Source organism: Hemitrygon akajei, chromosome 7, assembly GCF_048418815.1.
Source record: "Hemitrygon akajei chromosome 7, sHemAka1.3, whole genome shotgun sequence".
Classification (NCBI taxonomy): Eukaryota; Metazoa; Chordata; class Chondrichthyes; order Myliobatiformes; family Dasyatidae; genus Hemitrygon; species Hemitrygon akajei.
In genome coordinates this window covers 14,452,662-14,470,978 of record NC_133130.1, presented here as the reverse complement: position 1 = coordinate 14,470,978, position 18,317 = coordinate 14,452,662, and the positions used below count along the sequence as shown (strand labels likewise).

The 18,317-nt window shown below is 43.7% G+C and overlaps 1 protein-coding gene across 3 annotated transcripts in view; it reads right to left on the bottom strand.

The window, feature by feature from the left end:
• col12a1a (collagen, type XII, alpha 1a) overlaps window positions 1–18,317 on the bottom strand; it is a 367,155-nt gene that overhangs the window by 121,665 nt on the left and 227,173 nt on the right. For all 3 annotated transcript variants that reach the window (XM_073050421.1, XM_073050420.1, XM_073050422.1), the window contains 3 exons: window positions 10,685–10,837; window positions 2,890–2,964; window positions 1,520–1,659 (listed from right to left, as the gene is read on the bottom strand). In XM_073050421.1, coding sequence (XP_072906522.1) covers window positions 1,520–1,659; window positions 2,890–2,964; window positions 10,685–10,837 — 368 coding nt within the window. The remainder of the gene's footprint in view (window positions 1–1,519; window positions 1,660–2,889; window positions 2,965–10,684; window positions 10,838–18,317) is intronic.

Sequence of the window (18,317 nt, the reverse complement as noted above, 5' to 3'; positions counted from 1 at the left end):
TGGTCAATTCTCATGTGATACTTCGTTCCCTGTTCCGATTAGAACCGTTAGTTCTAAGTTCCGCTCTAGTTTCTACAGAGTCCCTGTGAATCCCGTCTCCTTGTCAAGATCCCTCTGGTTTCCTGCTATACGTTCAGGTCTACGCCAGCCTCCCCAACTGAGTTGACGTGCCAGTGTCCTACACTTGGGTTCTCCTCTGTCGCCCCCGTGTAACAAGTCTAAGGCATAAACGAACGGTTGGGAACTCCTGCTTTAATATTTCTGCCTCTACCCCCTCCCCAGGCAGCACATTTCAGGCATCTACCTGTGTAGAAAACGTGCCTCTCACATCTCGTTTGAAATCAATCCCCTCACCTTTAAGGTACTTTTAACCTACTCTGAGACCAATCTTATTTTTCCCTCCCACATAGCCTAATCTAATCATCTCTTAAAAGTCCCTAATGTATTTGTGTCTACCTCGACTACCACCATGGCAGTGCATTCTAATCACCTCGCACTCTCTGGATAAAAAACCTACCTCTGACTTTACTCCCTCCCTATACTTTCCTTCAATCGCCTGAAATTCATGTTTTCTCATATTAGCTATTTCCACTCTGCTGAGGGCTGTCCCCTCTTATCATCTTGTACATTTCTGTCAAGTCACCTCTCATCCTCCTTCAGTCCAAGAGGCAAAGGCCTATCTTGTTCAACCTATAAGACATGCTCTCTGACCCAGGAAGCAAACTTTAATGTATACAGGCCTTCTACGTGAAGAGTATTCTGACTGCTTGCATCACAGCCTAGAATGGAAGCTCCAATACACAGGATGACAAGAGGCTGCAGAGGGTCACAGACTCAGTCAGCTCCATTAAGGGCACAATCCTCCCCAACTTCAAGAGTTGATGCCTCAAGAAGACACCATCCATCATTAAGGGTTCTCACTGTCACATACCCTCTTCTCATTACTATGAATAGGGTGGAAAGTACAGGAGCTTGGAGACACACCTGGGTAGGTCTGTAGTCTAGTGTAGTTTATTTCTGTGGGTTTTTTTTACGTAGTTCAGTCTAGTTTTTGTACTGTGTCATGTAACACCATGGTCCTGAAAAAACGTTGTATCATTTTTACTATGTATTGTACCAGCAGTTACGGTCGAAATGACAATAGAAGTAACTTGACTTGACTTAGCAATTCAGAACAGCTTCTTCCCCTCTCCAGCAGATTTCTGAATGGTCCCAATAGATAACATCTCTAATGGGGCAATGTTTCAATGTCTCACTGCTGTCCAGCAAGTCTTGAATCCACTCTTATATATGCTACATGGGCCTTGTGCTCTGTGTGACTGCTGGTAGTGTGTTTTGCACCTTGGCCCCGGAGTAACACTGTTTTGTTAGGCTGTACTCATGGGTATGGTTGAATGATAAATTTGAACTTGAACATGAAATTACCATCTCTTACACAATGGCGGTAGTATCTGACTGCATAAGAAACAAAGTCAATTTTGTTTTCCAAGACAGCGATTGAGTGAAGACTCGCACTCACCTGCATTCCATTTGGGCTGATCTCATCGAGAGCCCCAATAGTGTCGAAACAGAATTGCAAGACCTTATGGAAGTTTTCGTCCCCGATACTCCAGGAGCCGTCAACCAAGAACACCAAGTCAGCCTTTGCACCCAGGCAGACTGATGGTTAAACAAAAAAAGCACAACAAAAAATCAACATCAGCTCTTTCCCCCATCTCCCTCTGTGGAAATATTTTAAAAGTTCACTGGAAAATTTCTATTGAAAGATACATGCTTCAAAAAACAGATGGTTAAGATGCTCATTGGAAATAGACTGTCAAATGGCCAAGGGGGTACATAACATCAGTGAAACTGAAGAGCAGATTATTGACTACAGGTCGAAGAAACCGCGGTCCATGAGACAATCGCTATTTGGGGATCACTGGTGAAGATGGTCAATAACTTTAAATCCGAGGCATTATTATATCAGAATGGTTGCCTTGGGACCAGCATGCAAGAAGGCACAACGGCGCATCTAGTTTCTTAGAAGTTTGTGCGGATTTGGCATGTCACCTAAAACTTTGACAAACTTCTACCAATGCACAGCGGAGATTATCCGAACAGGTTACTTCATGGCCTGGTATGGAAACACCAATGCCCAGGAATGGAAAAGTCTACAGAAATTGGTGGATACAGACCAGTCCATCATAGGGAAAGCCCTCCCCACTTTGGAGTACATTTACAAGAAGAGCTGTCACAAGAAAATAGCATCCACCATCAAGGATTCCCACCATCCAGGGCATGCTCTCTTCCTGCCACTACCATCAGGAAGGAGGTACAGGAATCTTAGTTCCCACACCACCATGTTCAGGAAACATTATTACTCTACAAACATCCGGATCCTGAACCAGTGTGGATAATTTCACTCTCCTCAATGCTCAGCTAACTCCGCAACATATGGACTTACTTTCAAGGACTCTATAACACATGCTCTCAGTATAATTTATTTACTTTAAAAAAAATTATTTGCATGATTTGTCTTTTGCACATTGGCTGTTTGCCAGTCTTTATTATTTATAGTTTTTCATAAACTCTATTACATTTCTTTATTTTCCTGTAAAAGCCTGCACAAAAATGAATTTCTATGCACCAAACTCAATGGTGGGTCCTGTGGTAACCGGTCTGGAATGTGTCATGTGATGTAATATCCAGAATAAAGCCTAACCAGAGTTAACAAGCTTTTGTCTTGGAAGGTTGAACCTATCTTTCTTTGTTCAGATATCTTTGACCTGTTGTATTTTTGTCTAGACAAAATACAGAATTCATAATCAGCCATTGAAATACAATCTTTTGCTTCTGCATATGTACACATGGGCTGTCGGTACAGACAAAGTTGAAAAAAAAACTCACCTTCCCGAGCAGGTGGGATAGTCGGTGGTGGGGGAGGAGAAGGTGGCTCTGTTGGCGGAATTGTTGGGCGGATCACTGCAAAGGAATCAGACAGGCATTTGTGAATTATATTAAACTTAAGCAGGTCATAAAATTAATAGCTTTACATGGCAGTTTCTGGGTCGAGTCACAAAGTCCAGAGAGACGGCCAATACAAACAGAGAAGTACCACGTAATGGCCACTTGGAATTGGCGGAGATGCTCATTCCTTCTACCATCGTCAACAGTAGCGTCAGTAGCAGAAGGTCATCATGGAAAACATGGCAATCTTTCTCCGTAAGATCAGACGGGAAAATACCAGTCATTTCAACAAAGTATATTCACAGTCATATCTACATCTGCCCTTCTGTAAGGGAAACCAGAAACCCTAAAGATAGGGTTAACGTATAGAGGAACAAGTTATTGGGTATTTTTAAAGTGGAGGTTGACAGGTTCTTGGTGAGACAGAGCATCAAAGGTTATGAGGAGAAGGCAGGAGAATGGGATTGACATGGGTAATAAATCAGATATGATGGAAAGGCGGAACAGAACAGCTGGGCTGAATGGCCTAATTCTGTTCTGATGTATTATGGGCTTACAGTCTCCTCCAATAGGAATGTATTCTTTTTCCAACACATTGGTGGGTTGGTAGAAGACCCAACTATGCCCCTTATTCTTGCCCCATAGGGACAGATTTAAATCGGTACAGGAATGTTTTCAGCCCTCCAGCTCCCTGTTAACTCCCCTCCTCCATTCACTCTGTCTTGCCCATCACCCATACACCCTTCCCACTGGGTCCCCACTCCCCACTCTTCCCATCTGCCCACCCCACCTCCCTCACTCATTTCCATGCTGCACCTCCTCTCCTATCGGATTTCTCCATCTGCAGTCCTTTGTCCCCTCCATTCTCACTTCCCAACCTCCTTCATTATTTCTACTCTTCCCTCCTTCACCTTTCCTCAACAAGTTTATCTTTTTGCTTGCCAGCTCTTGCTCGATTCCTTCATCCCACCTCATTATAGACTGGCTACCTTCCCTCTACCATAAGACTATAAGACATAAGAGCAGAATTAAGCCATTTGGCTCATTGAATCTGCTTTGTCATTCCATCATGGCTGATTTATTATCTCTCCCAACCCATTCTCCTGCCTTCCCATAGCCTTTGATGCCCTGATAGATCAAGAACCTATATCTTCTGCCATAAATATACCCAATGTGTTGGCGCGTGGCCTAGTGGATAAGGCATCGGTCTAGTGATCTGAAGGTCACTGGTTCAAGCCTCAGCTGAGGCAGTGTGTTGTGTCCTTGAGCAAGGCACTTAACAACACATTGCTCTGCGACGACACCGGTGCCAAGCTGCTTGGGTCATAGTGCCCTTCCCTTGGACAACATCGGTGGCGTGGAGAGGGGAAGGCCTGCAGCTTGGGCAACTGCCGGTCTCCCATACAACCCTGCCCAGGCCTACGCCCTGGAAACCTTCCAAAGCACAAATCCATGGTCTCACGAGACTATCGGATGCCTATGTCTATAAATATACCCAATGATTTGGCCTTCACAGGCATCTGTGGTAATGAATTTCACAGATTCACACCCCTCTGGCTAAAGAAATTCCTCTTCACCTCTGTTCAAAAGGAATGTCCCTCTATTCCGAGGCTGAGCCCTGTGGTCCTAGAATCATCCACTATTGGAAAGAATCTCTCCACATCCACTCTATCTAGTCCTTTCTATATTCAATAGGTTTCAATGAGATCCCATTCATTCTTCTAAAATCCAGCGAGTACAGGCCCAGAGCCACCAAGAGCTTCTCATACGTGCGTTAGCACTTTTATTCCTGGAATCATTCTTGTGAAGCTCTCCGGACTTTAACCATTGCCGGCATAGCTTTTTTTAGATAAGGGGCTCAAAACCACTCTTTGTTCCAGATCACGTGAAGGGTCTCAACTCAAAATGTTGACCGTCCATTTCTCTCTACATTTGTTGCCTGATTTGTTGAGTTCCTCCAACTGCTTGTTGTCTAGTTCAAACTCCATCACCTGCTCACTCCTCTGACTCTAAATATGTAAAGCTGGATCTTTTCAATTCAATAGCAACTGATTTGTTCCTTCACCCTGGAGACACAGGCGACTGCAGATGCTGGATCTTGTAGTGAAATATCAAACTGCTGGAGAAACTCAGTGGGTTTAGCAATGGGTGAAATACCCTACATCTATTCACTAGTTTCATTTCTAAATCATGATACTTCCATAATCCTTCAGGAAGGCGCAGTTCAACCACTCTTGGTGGTGAGGAAAGAGAATGCAATGTTAGCATTCATTTCAAGAGAACTGCAATGTAAAAGCAAGGATGTAATGTTGAGGCTTTATGGAGCCTCCATAAAGGAGAGGCCTTACTTGAAGTATTGTGAGCAGTTTTTGGCTCCTTTTTCAGTTAATAAAGGACGTGCTGACATTGGAGAGGGTTCAGAAGAGGTTCACGAGAATGATTCTGGGAATGAAAGGGTTACCATATGAGCATTGATTGAAGGCTCTGGGCCTGCACTTGCTGTAATTTAGAAGAATGAGGGGGAGGGATCTCATTGAAACCTATTGAATGTTGAAAGGCCTAGATAGAGTGGATGTGAAGAGGATGTTTCCTATAGTGGGTGAATCTAGGACCAGAGATCATAGTCTCAGAATAAAGGAATGTCCACTTAGAACAGAGATGAGGAATTTCTTTGGTGAATCTGTGTCAGATGACTACAGAGCCCAAGTTACTGGGTTCATTTAAGGTGGAGGTTGATAAGTTCTTGATTAGTCTCCTTATCTCCATAAAATGTCTCCTTATCGTTGATACTGTACAGTTCTTAAACTATTTGCAGATAGACATAGAACACGTTCCCCAAGAGGACCACAATCTTGCCATGGTTTGGAGGCTTGCATGCCTTAATGACCCGGAGAGCTATGTTGGCTGGAGTCAGGGCTTTATGCTTTGGCTCTGGGTCACGTCACTCATGCCAAACAGGTCAAAGGTTAGAGGCCAGACCAAGAGTGATCCAACGGTCCTCCAGGTTCAGGGGTTCAGCTTAGGGCTAACAACCCTGCCTGGTAAAACAAAACTGTTATGGAAACAGCAATGAAGAATCCTTCTACATCTGAATGCAACAGTATTCCTGAGACTCCACCTGGGACTTGCATGATTCACAGTAGTGAAAACCAAGCTACTGACACAACGAAGGAAGTCCTGGGCACCGCCAGAGATGATGGACCTTCATTGCTGCCCTAAATGCCAGTGGTGTAATGGGCAGTAGGTGAGTAGGTAGCTGTGCCGACTGCTAAACCTGCTCCAAGGTCAATCGAACCCTTCTCTCCAACATAACCCCCTATTTAACTTTCACCCATGCACCCATCTAAGAGTATCTTAAATGCCCCTAATGTATCTGCCTCTACCATCACCGATGTCAGGGCATTTCACACACCAACGATTCTCTGTAAAAAACCTACCTCTGACATCCCTTCTCTACGTTCCTCCAATCACCTTAAAATTTTGCCCCCTTGTATTAGCTGTTTCCACCCAGTAAAAATTTGCTGGCTGTCATCTCGATCTATGCCTCTTATCAACCCCTGACAAGTTACTTCTTATTCTCCTTTACTCAGATCATGAAATGTTCAGATGGGGATGCCACAGTAGTGCCTGTTGCAAACGTGGAATGGTTCAGACCATGGATTAGGAACAGTTTACTGCTCAAGTGCAGAAGCAAGTTGACAGGACTAAGCATCAAGCCTGTTTTCATTTCAACATGGAGGAGCCATCACTGTTAGGTATGGAGAGGCCACTGCACGGGATTGGAAGAAGCTGCAGAAGGCTGTAAACACTGCCAGCTGTGACATGGGCACTGGCCTCCCAGCATCAAGGACATCTTCAAAAGACAACGCCTCAAAATGTGGCATCTGTCACTAAGGAACCCCATCACCGAGGACATGCCCTCCTCTCATTGCTACCATCAAGGAGGAGGTACAGGAGCCTGAAGACACACATTCAACGTTTTAGAAACAGCTTCTTCCTCACTGCCTTCAGATTTCTGAATGGACACTACCCCATTATTTTTGATACTGTTCCTTGCTCTCTTTTTGCACTAGTTATTGTAATATATACCATAAGACAAAGGAGCAGAAGTCGGCCATTCGGCCCATCGAGTCTGCTCCGCTATTTCAGCATGAGCTGATCCAATCTCCCCTTTAGTCCCATTCCCCCACCTTCTCACCATAACCTTTGATGCCCTGACTACTCAGATACCTATCAATCTCTGCCTTAAATACACCCAATGACTTGGCCTCCACTGCCACCCGTGGCAACAAATTCCACAGATTCACCACCCTCTGGCTAAAACAATTTTTTTCGCATCTCTGTTCTGAATGGGCGCCCAGCAATCCTCAAGTCATGTCCTCTCGTACTAGACTCCCCCACCATGGGAAACAACTTTGCCACAAATACTCTGTCCATGCCTTTTAACATTCGAAATGTTTCTAAGAGGTCCCCCCTCATACTTCTAAACTCCAAGGAGTACAGTCCAAGAGCGGTCAAACGTTCCTCGTATGTTAACCCTCTCATTCCCGGAATCATTCTAGTGAATCTTCTCTGAACCCTCTCCAATGTCAGCACATCTTTTCTTAAATAAGGAGCCCAAAACTGCACACAGTATTCCAAGTGAGATCTTAACATTGCCTTATAGAGCCTCAACATCACATCCCTGCTCCAATACTCTATTCCTCTAGAAATGAATGCCAACATTGCATTCGCCTTCTTCACCACCGACTCAACCTGGAGGTTAACCTTAAGGGTATACTGCATGAGGACTCCCAAGTCAAGTTGCATCTTAGAACTTTGAATTCTCTCCCCATTTAAATAATAGTCTGCCCGTTTATTTCTTCTACCAAAGTGCATGACCATACACTTTCCAATATTGTATTTCATTTCCCACTTCTTCGCCCATTCCCCCAATCTATCCAAGTCTCTCTGCAGACTCTCTGTTTCCTCAGCACTACCGGCCCCTCCACCTATCTTTGTATCATCAGCAAACTTAGCCACAATCTATTCCATAATCCGAATCGTTGATATACAACGTAAAAAGAAGCGGTCCCAACACGGACTCCTGTGGAACACCACTGGTAACCAGCAGCCAACCAGAATGGGATCCCTTTATTCCTACTCTCTGTTTCCTGCCAATCAACCAACACCTTATCCACGTATGTAACTTTCCCGTAATTCCATGGGCTCTTATCTTGTTTAGCAGCCTCATGTGCGGCACCTTGTCAAAGGCCTTCTGAAAATCCAAATACACAACATCCACTGCATCTCCCTTGTCTAGCCTACTTGTAATTTCCTCAAAAAATTGCACTAGGTTTGTCAGGCAGGATTTTCCTTTAAGGAAACCATGCTGAGTTCTGCCTATCTTGTCATATGCATCCAGGTACTCCGTAACCTCATCCTTGACAATCGACTCCAACAACTTCCCAACCACCGATGTCAAGCTAACAGGTCTATAATTTCCTTTTTGCTTCCTTGCCCCCTTCTTAAATAGCGGAGTGACATTTGCAATCTTCCAGTCCTCTGGAACCAGGCCAGAATCTATCGACTTTTGAAAGATCATTGCTAATGCCTCCGCAATCTCCACTGCTACTTCCTTCAGAACACGAGGGTGCATTCCATCTGCTCCAGGAGATTTATCTACCCTTAGACTATTCAGCTTCCTGAGTACTTTCTCTGTCGTAATTGTGACTGCACATATTTCTCTTCCCTGACACCCTTGAATGTCCTGTATATTGCTGATGTCTTCCTCAGTGAATACTGATGCAAAATACTCGTTCAGTTCCTCCGCCATCTCCTTACCTCCCATTTAATTTCTCCAGCATCATTTTCTATCGGTCCTGTGTCTACTCTCACCTGTCTTTTACTCTTTACACACTTGAAAAAGCTTTTAGTATCCTCTTTGATATTATTTGCTAGCTTCCTTTCATAGTTCATCTTTTCCCTCTTAATGACCTTCTTAGTTTCCTTTTGTAAGCTTTTAAAAAATTCCCAATCCTCTGTCTTCCCATTAATTTTTGCTTTTTTGTATGCCCTCTGCTTTGCTTTTACTTTGGCTTTGACTTTTCTTGTCAGCCACGGTTGCATCCTTTTTCCATTTGAAAATGTCTTCTTCTTTGGTATATATCTGTCTTGCACCTTCCTCACTTCTCGCATAAACTCCAGCCACTGCTGCTCTGCTGTCCTTCCCGCTAGTGTCCCTTTCCAGTCAACCTTGGCCAGTTCCGCTCTCATGCCACTGTAATTTCCTTTACTCCACTGAAATACCAACACATCGGATTTCGGCTTCTCTTTTTCAAATTTCACAGTGAACTCAATAATGTTGTGATCACTGCCTCCTAAGGGTTCCTTCACTTCCATCTCTCTTATCACCTCTGGTTCATTACACAATACTCAATCCAGTACAGCCGATCCCCTAGTGGGCTCAACAACAAGCTGTTCTAAAAAGCCATCTCGTAGAGATTCTACAAATTCGCTCTCTTGAGATCCAGTGCAACCTGATTTTCCCAATCCACTCGCATGTTAAAATCCCCTACAATTATCATAACACTGCCCTTCTGGCAAGCCTTTTCTATTTCCTGTTGTAATCTGTAGTCCACATCACTGCAGCTGTTTGGAGGCCTGTAGATAACTGCCATCAGGGTCCTTTTACCCCTGCAATTTCTTAGCTCAACCCGTAAAGATTCTGTACCTTCTGATCCTATGTCAACTCTTTCTAATGATTTAATATCATTTCTTACCATTAAAGCCACGCCACCCCCTCTACCTACCTGCCTATCCTTCCGATACACTGTGTATCCTTCGACACTCAGCTCCCAGAGACATGCATCGTTTAGCCACATCTCAGTGATGGCCACAACACGTCTTACTGAAATTTATTGGGCACATTTTTATGTATTGGATGGTAATACTGCTGAAAAATACAAATTTCATGACATATGCCAGTGATATTTAACCTGATTCTGATAGAGAAATGCTTCCTACCACCACCATTGTTTTGTCCCGTTCTGAATTTGTCTGATCTGTTTACTCTGGGACAGCCCTTCAAGAGCTGAGTCATGGAGAAATCCCACCCTTTTTTTTTTAACAAAACTGAAAAAAGTATTCACACAGAAAATACACAAAATACAAGCATTGGGGATTCACAAACTTCATATTAATATATGGCTGGTATTACCAATAAAACACTCAATTCCCTGGGGGGGTGTACCATGCAAGCATCATAAAGGGTCTCTGTTTATTTATCTATAAACAAAGACCTTTTTATGAGGTCTTGTTGAGTTATAAGAACTTCATGACATATGTCAGTGATGATGAATCTGATTCTTATTCTGAACAAAGTCCTTAGTATAAATTGTAACTTTGCCAACAGTGATCCACTTTTTTTCATACCATCAATCAGTAATCACTTTCCCCTTGCAACAAGTATCCGAGTTCAAGTTTATTGTCATCTGACTGTACATAATGTGTCTCCAAACCACAGTGCAACTTTAATCACACAAGGTACATCAAAATAATACCACAAATAAGATAATAAAATATTATTCAAATTTCACGTGAAGTGTACAGCACCGCTAAACAGTAATCAGTTCGCTGTCCTAGCGATACCCCAACTGCATCTGTACTGACACCAATCTAATTCCCACCTTTAACCTGACAGCTTATTGGCTGATCCGTCGCTGATGTCTGCTGAACTCTGCATCCATGTACTCACATGTACGCTCTTGCACGTTGATTCCAGGACCCTCCAGGTTTGGAAGCTGAGTGTATACAACGGCATCGTAGAGAGTATTCGGGGAGAGCCCAGTGAAGCAGTAACTAGAATCAGCACCATTGATCGTAACGTCCTGATGTCCACCAGCATAAACTGCAGAAACAAATTGAAGCAAAGAATAATCACTCACTGTATCTGGAGTGCGAAAGCACTCAGGACAGCAAGAATTTATAAGGATGTTGCCAGGACTCGTGGGCCTGAATCGTAGGGAAGGTTTGAATAGGTTAGGACCTTATTCCCCGAAGCACAGGAAAATTAGAGGAGATTAGACAGAGGTATAAAAAATTAATAAGGGGTATAGAGTGGGTAAGGTCATGCAGGTTTTTCCCCACTAAGGTTGGGTGAAACTAGAACTAATGGTCATAGGTTAAGGGTGTTGGCGCGTGGCCTAGTGGATAAGGCATCGGTCTAGTGATCTGAAGGTCACTGGTTCGAGCCTCAGCTGAGGCAGCGTGTTTGTGTCCTTGAGCAAGGCACTTAACAACACATTGCTCTGCGACGTCACCGGTGCCAAGCTGCATGGGTCCTAGTGCCCTTCCCTTGGACAACATCAGTGGCGTGGAGAGGGGAAGGCCTGCAGCTTGGGCAACTGCCAGTCTCCCATACAACCCTGCCCAGGCCTGTGCCCTGGAAACTCCAGGTGCAGGTCCATGGTCTCTCGAGACCGATGGATGCCACCACCAAGGGTGAAAGGTGAAATACTTAAGGGGAACCTGAGTTGGAACTTGTTCAACTAGACTGTGGTGCAAGCGTGGAACGAGATACCTGTGAAAGTGATGGATATGGGTTTGGATAAGTACATGGATGGGAGGGGTGTGGAGGACTATATTCCAGGTGTGGGTTGATGAGACTTGGCAAACTAGGAGTTCAGCATGGTCTAGATTATCCAAAGGGCACGTTTCCGTGCTCTAGCGCTCCATGACGCTACGTGTTATGGTAAAATATATCAGCTTCTTAACAAATCCATAATCAATGACAAGAAGAGGATTGGCCTAGTTTTCTTTCATGTGACAAGACTGCAGGCTCATATTTGTATGTAGTATCCTATATCAAATCCACAGGGTTGTATATATTAGTTGCAAAATTGGGTCCTTATTACTTCGCAGTCTGTCCTTAGTCAACGGTGAGGTGCCTGAGGACTGCAGGATACCTAATGTTCCCTTTATCATGTAAGGCTCTAAAAGTAAGCTGGCAAATCATAGGCCGCTGAGCCTGAAGCTAGTAGTGGGTAAGTTATTGGAAAGTGTTCTAAGGGACAGGACATCGAGGTTTGGTTTGACAGGGATTGACTTGGGAAAGTCAACATGGCTTTATGTATGGGAGGCTGTGTTTAACCAAGCTTATAGTTTTTTTCATGGGGGTTACCAGGAAAGCAGACAAAGGAAAGGCAGCGGATATTGTCTATGTGGATTTTAACATGGCCTTTGACGGTCCCAAATGGAAGGCTGGTGAAGAAGGTTCAGTCACTTGGCATTCAGGACAAGTTAGTAAATTGAATTAGAGCAGGGGTTCCCAACCTGGGGTGCACAGATCCCTCGATTAAAGGTAGGATTCCAGGGCATATAAAAGGTTGGGATCCCCTGGATTAGACATCTGCTTCACGGGAGAAGCCATAGAGTGGTCATAGGTGGTTGCCTCTCTGACTGGAGGACTGTGTACTGCAGGAATCAGTGCTGGGTCCTTTGTTGTTTGTCATTTATATCAACAAGCTGAATCAGCAAATTTGCAGCCTTTTTTTGATTTACATTTAAGTCAGGGTATGAAGCTATATAAATAAATAAATATTAATTATATATATAAATAAATATTCCAAGATCATTAGCTATATTTGGCACACTTTGGGAAAGCTGGATTATAAATCCAGGGCTCTGGAGAACTGTTCTACATATTTCATGAATCATCTCTGTATGTATTCATTGCTAAAAAATTCTGTGTAATTCTATGTGTCCTTGTGGAGATGTCTGCTTCATCTGCATGTATGTGTATACACGTACACGGTGTCCACTTTAATAGGTCCAACTGTGCGCCTGTCATTAATGCAAATATCTAATCAGCCAAACATGTGGCAGCAACTCAATCCATTAAAGCATGCAGACATGGTCAAGAGGTTCAGTTGTTATTCAGACTAAATATTAGAATGGGGAAAAAATGCCAAGTAACTTTGACCATGCAATGAATACTGGTGCCAGACTGGCTGATTTGAGTATCTCAGGAACTGCTGACACAGTCATAGAGTCATAGAAAAGCACAGCAGCACAGGCACAGGCTTTTTGGCCCATCCAGTCTGTGATGAGCCATTTAAACTGCCTACTCCTATTGATCTGCACTGGGACCGTAGCCCTCCATACCCCTACCATCTATGTACATATCCAAACTTCTCTTCAATGTTGAAAGCGAGCTTGCACACACCACTTGTGTTGGCAGCTCATTACACGCTCTTACGACTGTCTGAGTGAAGATTTCCCTCATGTCCCTCTTAAAATTTTCACCTTTAACCTTTAACCAATGACCTCCAGTTGTAGTCCCACCCAACCTCAGTGGAAAAGGCCTGCTTGCATTTACCCCATAAATACCCCTCATAATTTTTATACCTCTATCAAATCTCCACTCAGTGTTCTACTTTCCAAGAAATAAAGTCCTAAACTAGTCAACCTTTCCTTATAACTCAGGTCCTCCAGACCCGGCAAAGGCCTTGTAAATTTTCTCTGTACTCTTTCAACTTTATATGCATCCTTCCTGTAGGTAGCTGACCAAAACTGTACTCAATACTCCAAATTAGGCCTCACCAATGTCTTGCACAAATTCAACATAACATTCCAAGCCCTGTATTCCTGATTTCCTGGGATTTTCACATACAAAAGTCTCCAGAGTTCACAGAGAACTGAGCAAAAAACAAAATAACATTCAGTGAGCAGCAGTTCTGTCGGCAAAAACACGTTAATGAGAATGGCCAGACTGTTGAAGATGACAGGAAGGCGACAGTAACTCACATAACCACGTGTGGCATTGGTGGTGTGCAGAAGAGCATCTCTGAAAGCACAACATGTCAAACCTTCAAGTGGATGGGCTACAACAGTGGAAGACCATGAACGTACATCCAGTGGCTACTTTATTAGGTACAGGAGGTAACTGATAAAGTCTTCACTGAGTGTATATGCCCACACGTGTGGGAATTGGTTGTTTCAAATGGAAGCCCAAAATGAAGCATTCTTTTCTGATACCATTAGCATCTTTCCTTTATATTGGTTAACAAGTTAGTTGGCAAATGTCAAAAGACTATGCTAATGAAAGCTAATATAATTATAGCTTTCAGGGCACAGTTCATTTTCCTGTTTGGAACGTTCCATAGGCTTTTTTTTTTGTAAATTGAGACCATATGGAAGTAACATAACTCTCCAGACATTCCAAGTGCATACGAAGATAACATAGGTTAGTTGAAGTTTGAGTTTCTATTTACTGCCTGAGAGTTACATCTTTGTCCAGGTCATTTTCAGTTTAGCATATAAATACTAAACAGCCAATGATTCTGATGGGGTGTTCTGGATGTCTAGAGAGGTACTAGGCAGTAGTACCTGTGGTTAAAGGGTTTGTCGTGTTGTCCTCGGGATTTCTCACATGCAATCACACCCCGGTACATAGCTTCGACAGGCATGCTAAGCCAGCTGAGGGTAGAAACATAGAAAACCTACAGCACAATGCAGGCCCTTTGGCCCACAAAGCTGTGCCGAACATGTCCCTACCTCAGAAATTACCTTGGGCTACCCATAGCCGTCTATTTTTCTGAGGTCCGTGTACCTGTCCAGGAGTCTCATAAAATACCCTAACATATCCACCTCCACCATCTCACCATCAGCCCATTCTACACACTCACCACTCTCTGTGTAAAAAACTTACCCCTAACATCTCCTCTGTACATACTTCCAAGCACCTTAAAACTGTGCCCTCTCATGCTAGCCATTTCAGCCCTGGGGAAAAGCCTCTGATTATCCACACAATCAATGCCTCTCATCATCTTATACACCTCTATCAGGTCACCTCTCACCTTCCATCACTCCAGGGACAGTAAACTTCATACCCCAGTGAGATAGGAACATGCCTCAATGAATCTGGTCTGGTAAAACAATTCAAATACACTGGAATGCAAGAAGCTGCAGAGGGTGGTGGACCTTGCCGAATGCATCATGGGCACATCACTCTCCAACAATGGTGGTATCTACAGTAGGTGCTGCCTCAAGACGACAACATCCATCATCAAAGACCCCCGCCATCTGGCCCATGCCACCATCTCACAGCTTCCTTTGGGCAGGGGGTACAGAAGCCTGAAATCTCACACCACCGGGTTCAAAAACAGCTACTTCCCTTCAACCATTTGAATCTTCACTGGAGACTGGAGGCCCGAACGTGGCTCAACTGAAGCCCACCAAAAACTTTACCGCCCAAGTTCTAAAATTCACTGAATCCCAATTAATCTTATTCAAATACTCTTTGTGGCCACTTTATCATGAACAGGAGATACTTAATAAAGTGATCAGGGGATATATTTATGGTCTTCTGCTGTTGTAACCCACCCATTTCAAGGTTCGACATGTTGTGCATTCAGAGATGCTCTTCTGCACACCACTGTTATAACGTGTGCTTATTTGAGTTACAGTCGCCTTCCTGTCAGCTTGAGCCAGTCTGGCCATTCTCCTCTGACCTCTCTCATTAACAAGGCATTTTCACCCACAGACCTGCTGCTCACTAGATTTTTTTTTTTCTTTTTTGCACTATTCTCTGTAAACTCTGGAGACTGTTATTCATGAGAATAGCAGGAGATCAGCAGTTTCTGAGATACCCAAACCACCCCGTCTGGCACCAGCAATCATCCCACAGGCAAAGTCACATCAATCACATTTCTTCCTCATTCTGATGTTTGGCCTGAGCAGTAACTGAACCTTTTGACCATGTCTGCAGGCTTTCATGCATCGTGTTGCTGCCACATGATTGGTTGATTAGGTATTTGCATTAACAAGCAGATTTACAGGTGTGCCAAATAAAGTGGCCACTGATTGGTCACTAGTCATGCAGCACAAATATGATCTCAGAACTTTTCGAGTTATACCCGTGAAATTCTGTGGCACGGTCTGTTTAAGACTAATTCAGGACACATTTAACACAATCATTTAAGGCACATCAGAGGCCGAACAAATGTTTCCAGACTGGTTTTACATTGAAGGGTACTCACAGAGAAAACAAAGTTAACTGGCCCAGTGTTTAGCCTTGCTCTTGGAACATTATCTTCAATTTGTCCTACTCCCCGGTCGTTCCCCAGGGACCAACAGACTTATTCTGTTAGAACATGGAAACAGCCTACTTGACCCAACAAAATCTGTGGTTCTGATTACCCGCACGTAATCATTTTGATCCAATCGAATTCCTCAACCTCCTCCCAAATTATTTGTGGCTTTCTTTTATTTATGTATTTAATTTAATAAACTTTGATTCAGTTTCCATAAATTCATCTGCGTGGGCTGATCATTTATAACTTCGCTGACAGTTTAATGCCTTCAGTACCGGGCAGGAATTAACTTTAATGTCAAGCTCTTAGTTGCAGGAACAAGGTTAAGTTGTTCAGGCACTTAACTAGATGAAACAGGTTAAGGGTGAAAGGTGTAATATTTAAGCAGGAGCTGAGAGGGAGCTTCTTCATTCAGCAGGTGGTGAGAGCGTTGATCAAGCTGCCAGCAGAAATGATGGATGCAGGTTCAATTTCAACATCTGAAAGACGTTTGTATAAGCACCCAGATGAGAGGGGTAAGGGGATATGTGGTCCGGGTGCAGTTCGATGGGACTAGACAGAATAATAGGCATGGTAGCATAGTGGTTAGCATAACGATTTAATTCTTGCTGCTGCCTGTAACGAGTTTGCCTGTTCTCCCCGTAACAACATGGGTTTCCTCCAGATGCTCCGGTTTCCTCCCACGGTCCAAAGATGTACCAGTTGGTAGCTTAATTGGTTGGTGTAAATTATCTCATGATTAGACTAGGATTAAGTTGGCAGATCGCTGGGCGGCGTGGCTCGAACGGCTACAGGGGCCTGTTCCACACCATATCACGATACAGGTAACGGTTTGACATTAATTAGACATACCAAAGGGCCCCTTTCTCTGCTGTAGCTCTGAATGACTCTATGATTCTACCTCATATGGTAAAATTTATAGAGCATTTTAATGGATGTGACATTTCTCATGGTCTGTGACTCAACGATTAATTGCCATAACATCCACACTATTCCAAAGTGGACCCACTTATGTGAGTCACCATCCTAGCCTTAAAATTTTGTACAGTCCTCTTGACTGTTAGCAGATGGTCTCGAAGGTCGGAAGTCTTTCTAGTGCAGAATTTTTATATTTATTCTTTGTCAGTCATGGTGACTGGGCTTGGACAGATGCCGGCAGTAACTGTCCTATGGGCGGGTTGAGATACGATTGAGAGAGGAGATGCTAAAATTAGATGGATGCTGGAATTTCTGTTATTTAGGTATACTTATTTTTTCTCTTGTGAAAGCGGCTACTGTGATGGAGTGAGTCCAGATCGAGAGGCATCCAAACTGCCCTTGGGACTTCACCCAGCTAAAGAACATATTTATCATATATGGGCAAAGAAGATTTTCAGCTGGTTTGGAGTCAAGCCATGGTCCCTGGGAATGAAAAGTGGCACCAGAACGTAATCTATTTGATCCTCTTCCTTTTACTTCCACTATTGGAATATCTTATTAGTCTGTTTCAGTTATGTTGAGTCACTGTCAAAACATAACGTGGGCTTCAGTTGAGCCACAGTTGGGGCCTCCAATTGATAAAACCATAAAGATAACGATTGCCATTTTATCACATTAGATCGCACAACGATTCATGGCGGAGCAGCAAATCATAAACACAAAAGGGTCCGCAGATGCCAGAAGTTGAGAGCAACACACACACAAAATGCTGAAGGAGCACAGCAGGTCAGATGGCAAGTTTGGATAGGCAAGTGGATGGAAGGCTATGGTTTGGGAGTAGGTCAATAGATCGAGGTGGAGTAACTGTTCAGCACAGACTAAATGGGCTGAAGGGCCACTTCTGTGCTGCTGTAGTGTTCTAGGATTCTATGACAAAGGAGGAAGGTGAGGTCTAGAATACAAGAGCAAGGATGTGCTTTATAAGGCACTGGTGAGGCATCACCTTCAGTACTGTGAACAGTTTTGGGCTTCTCATCTTAGAAGAGATGTGCTGGCATTGGAGAGGGTCCAGAGGAGGTTCACAAGGATGATTCCAGGAATGAAAGAGTTATCATACAAGGAACGTTTGATGGCTCTGGGTCTGTACCTGCTGGAATTCAGAAGGATAAGGGGGGGATCTCATTGAAACTTTTTGAATATCGAAAGGCCTAGACAGAGTAAATGAGAAAAGGATGTTTCCCATGGTGGGAGAGTCTAGGACAAGAGGGCACAGCCACAGGATAGAGGGGCATCCTTTCAAAACAGAGATGCGGAGAAATTTCTTCAGCCAGAGGCTGGTGAATTTGTGGAATCTATTGCCACGTGCAGCTGTGGAGG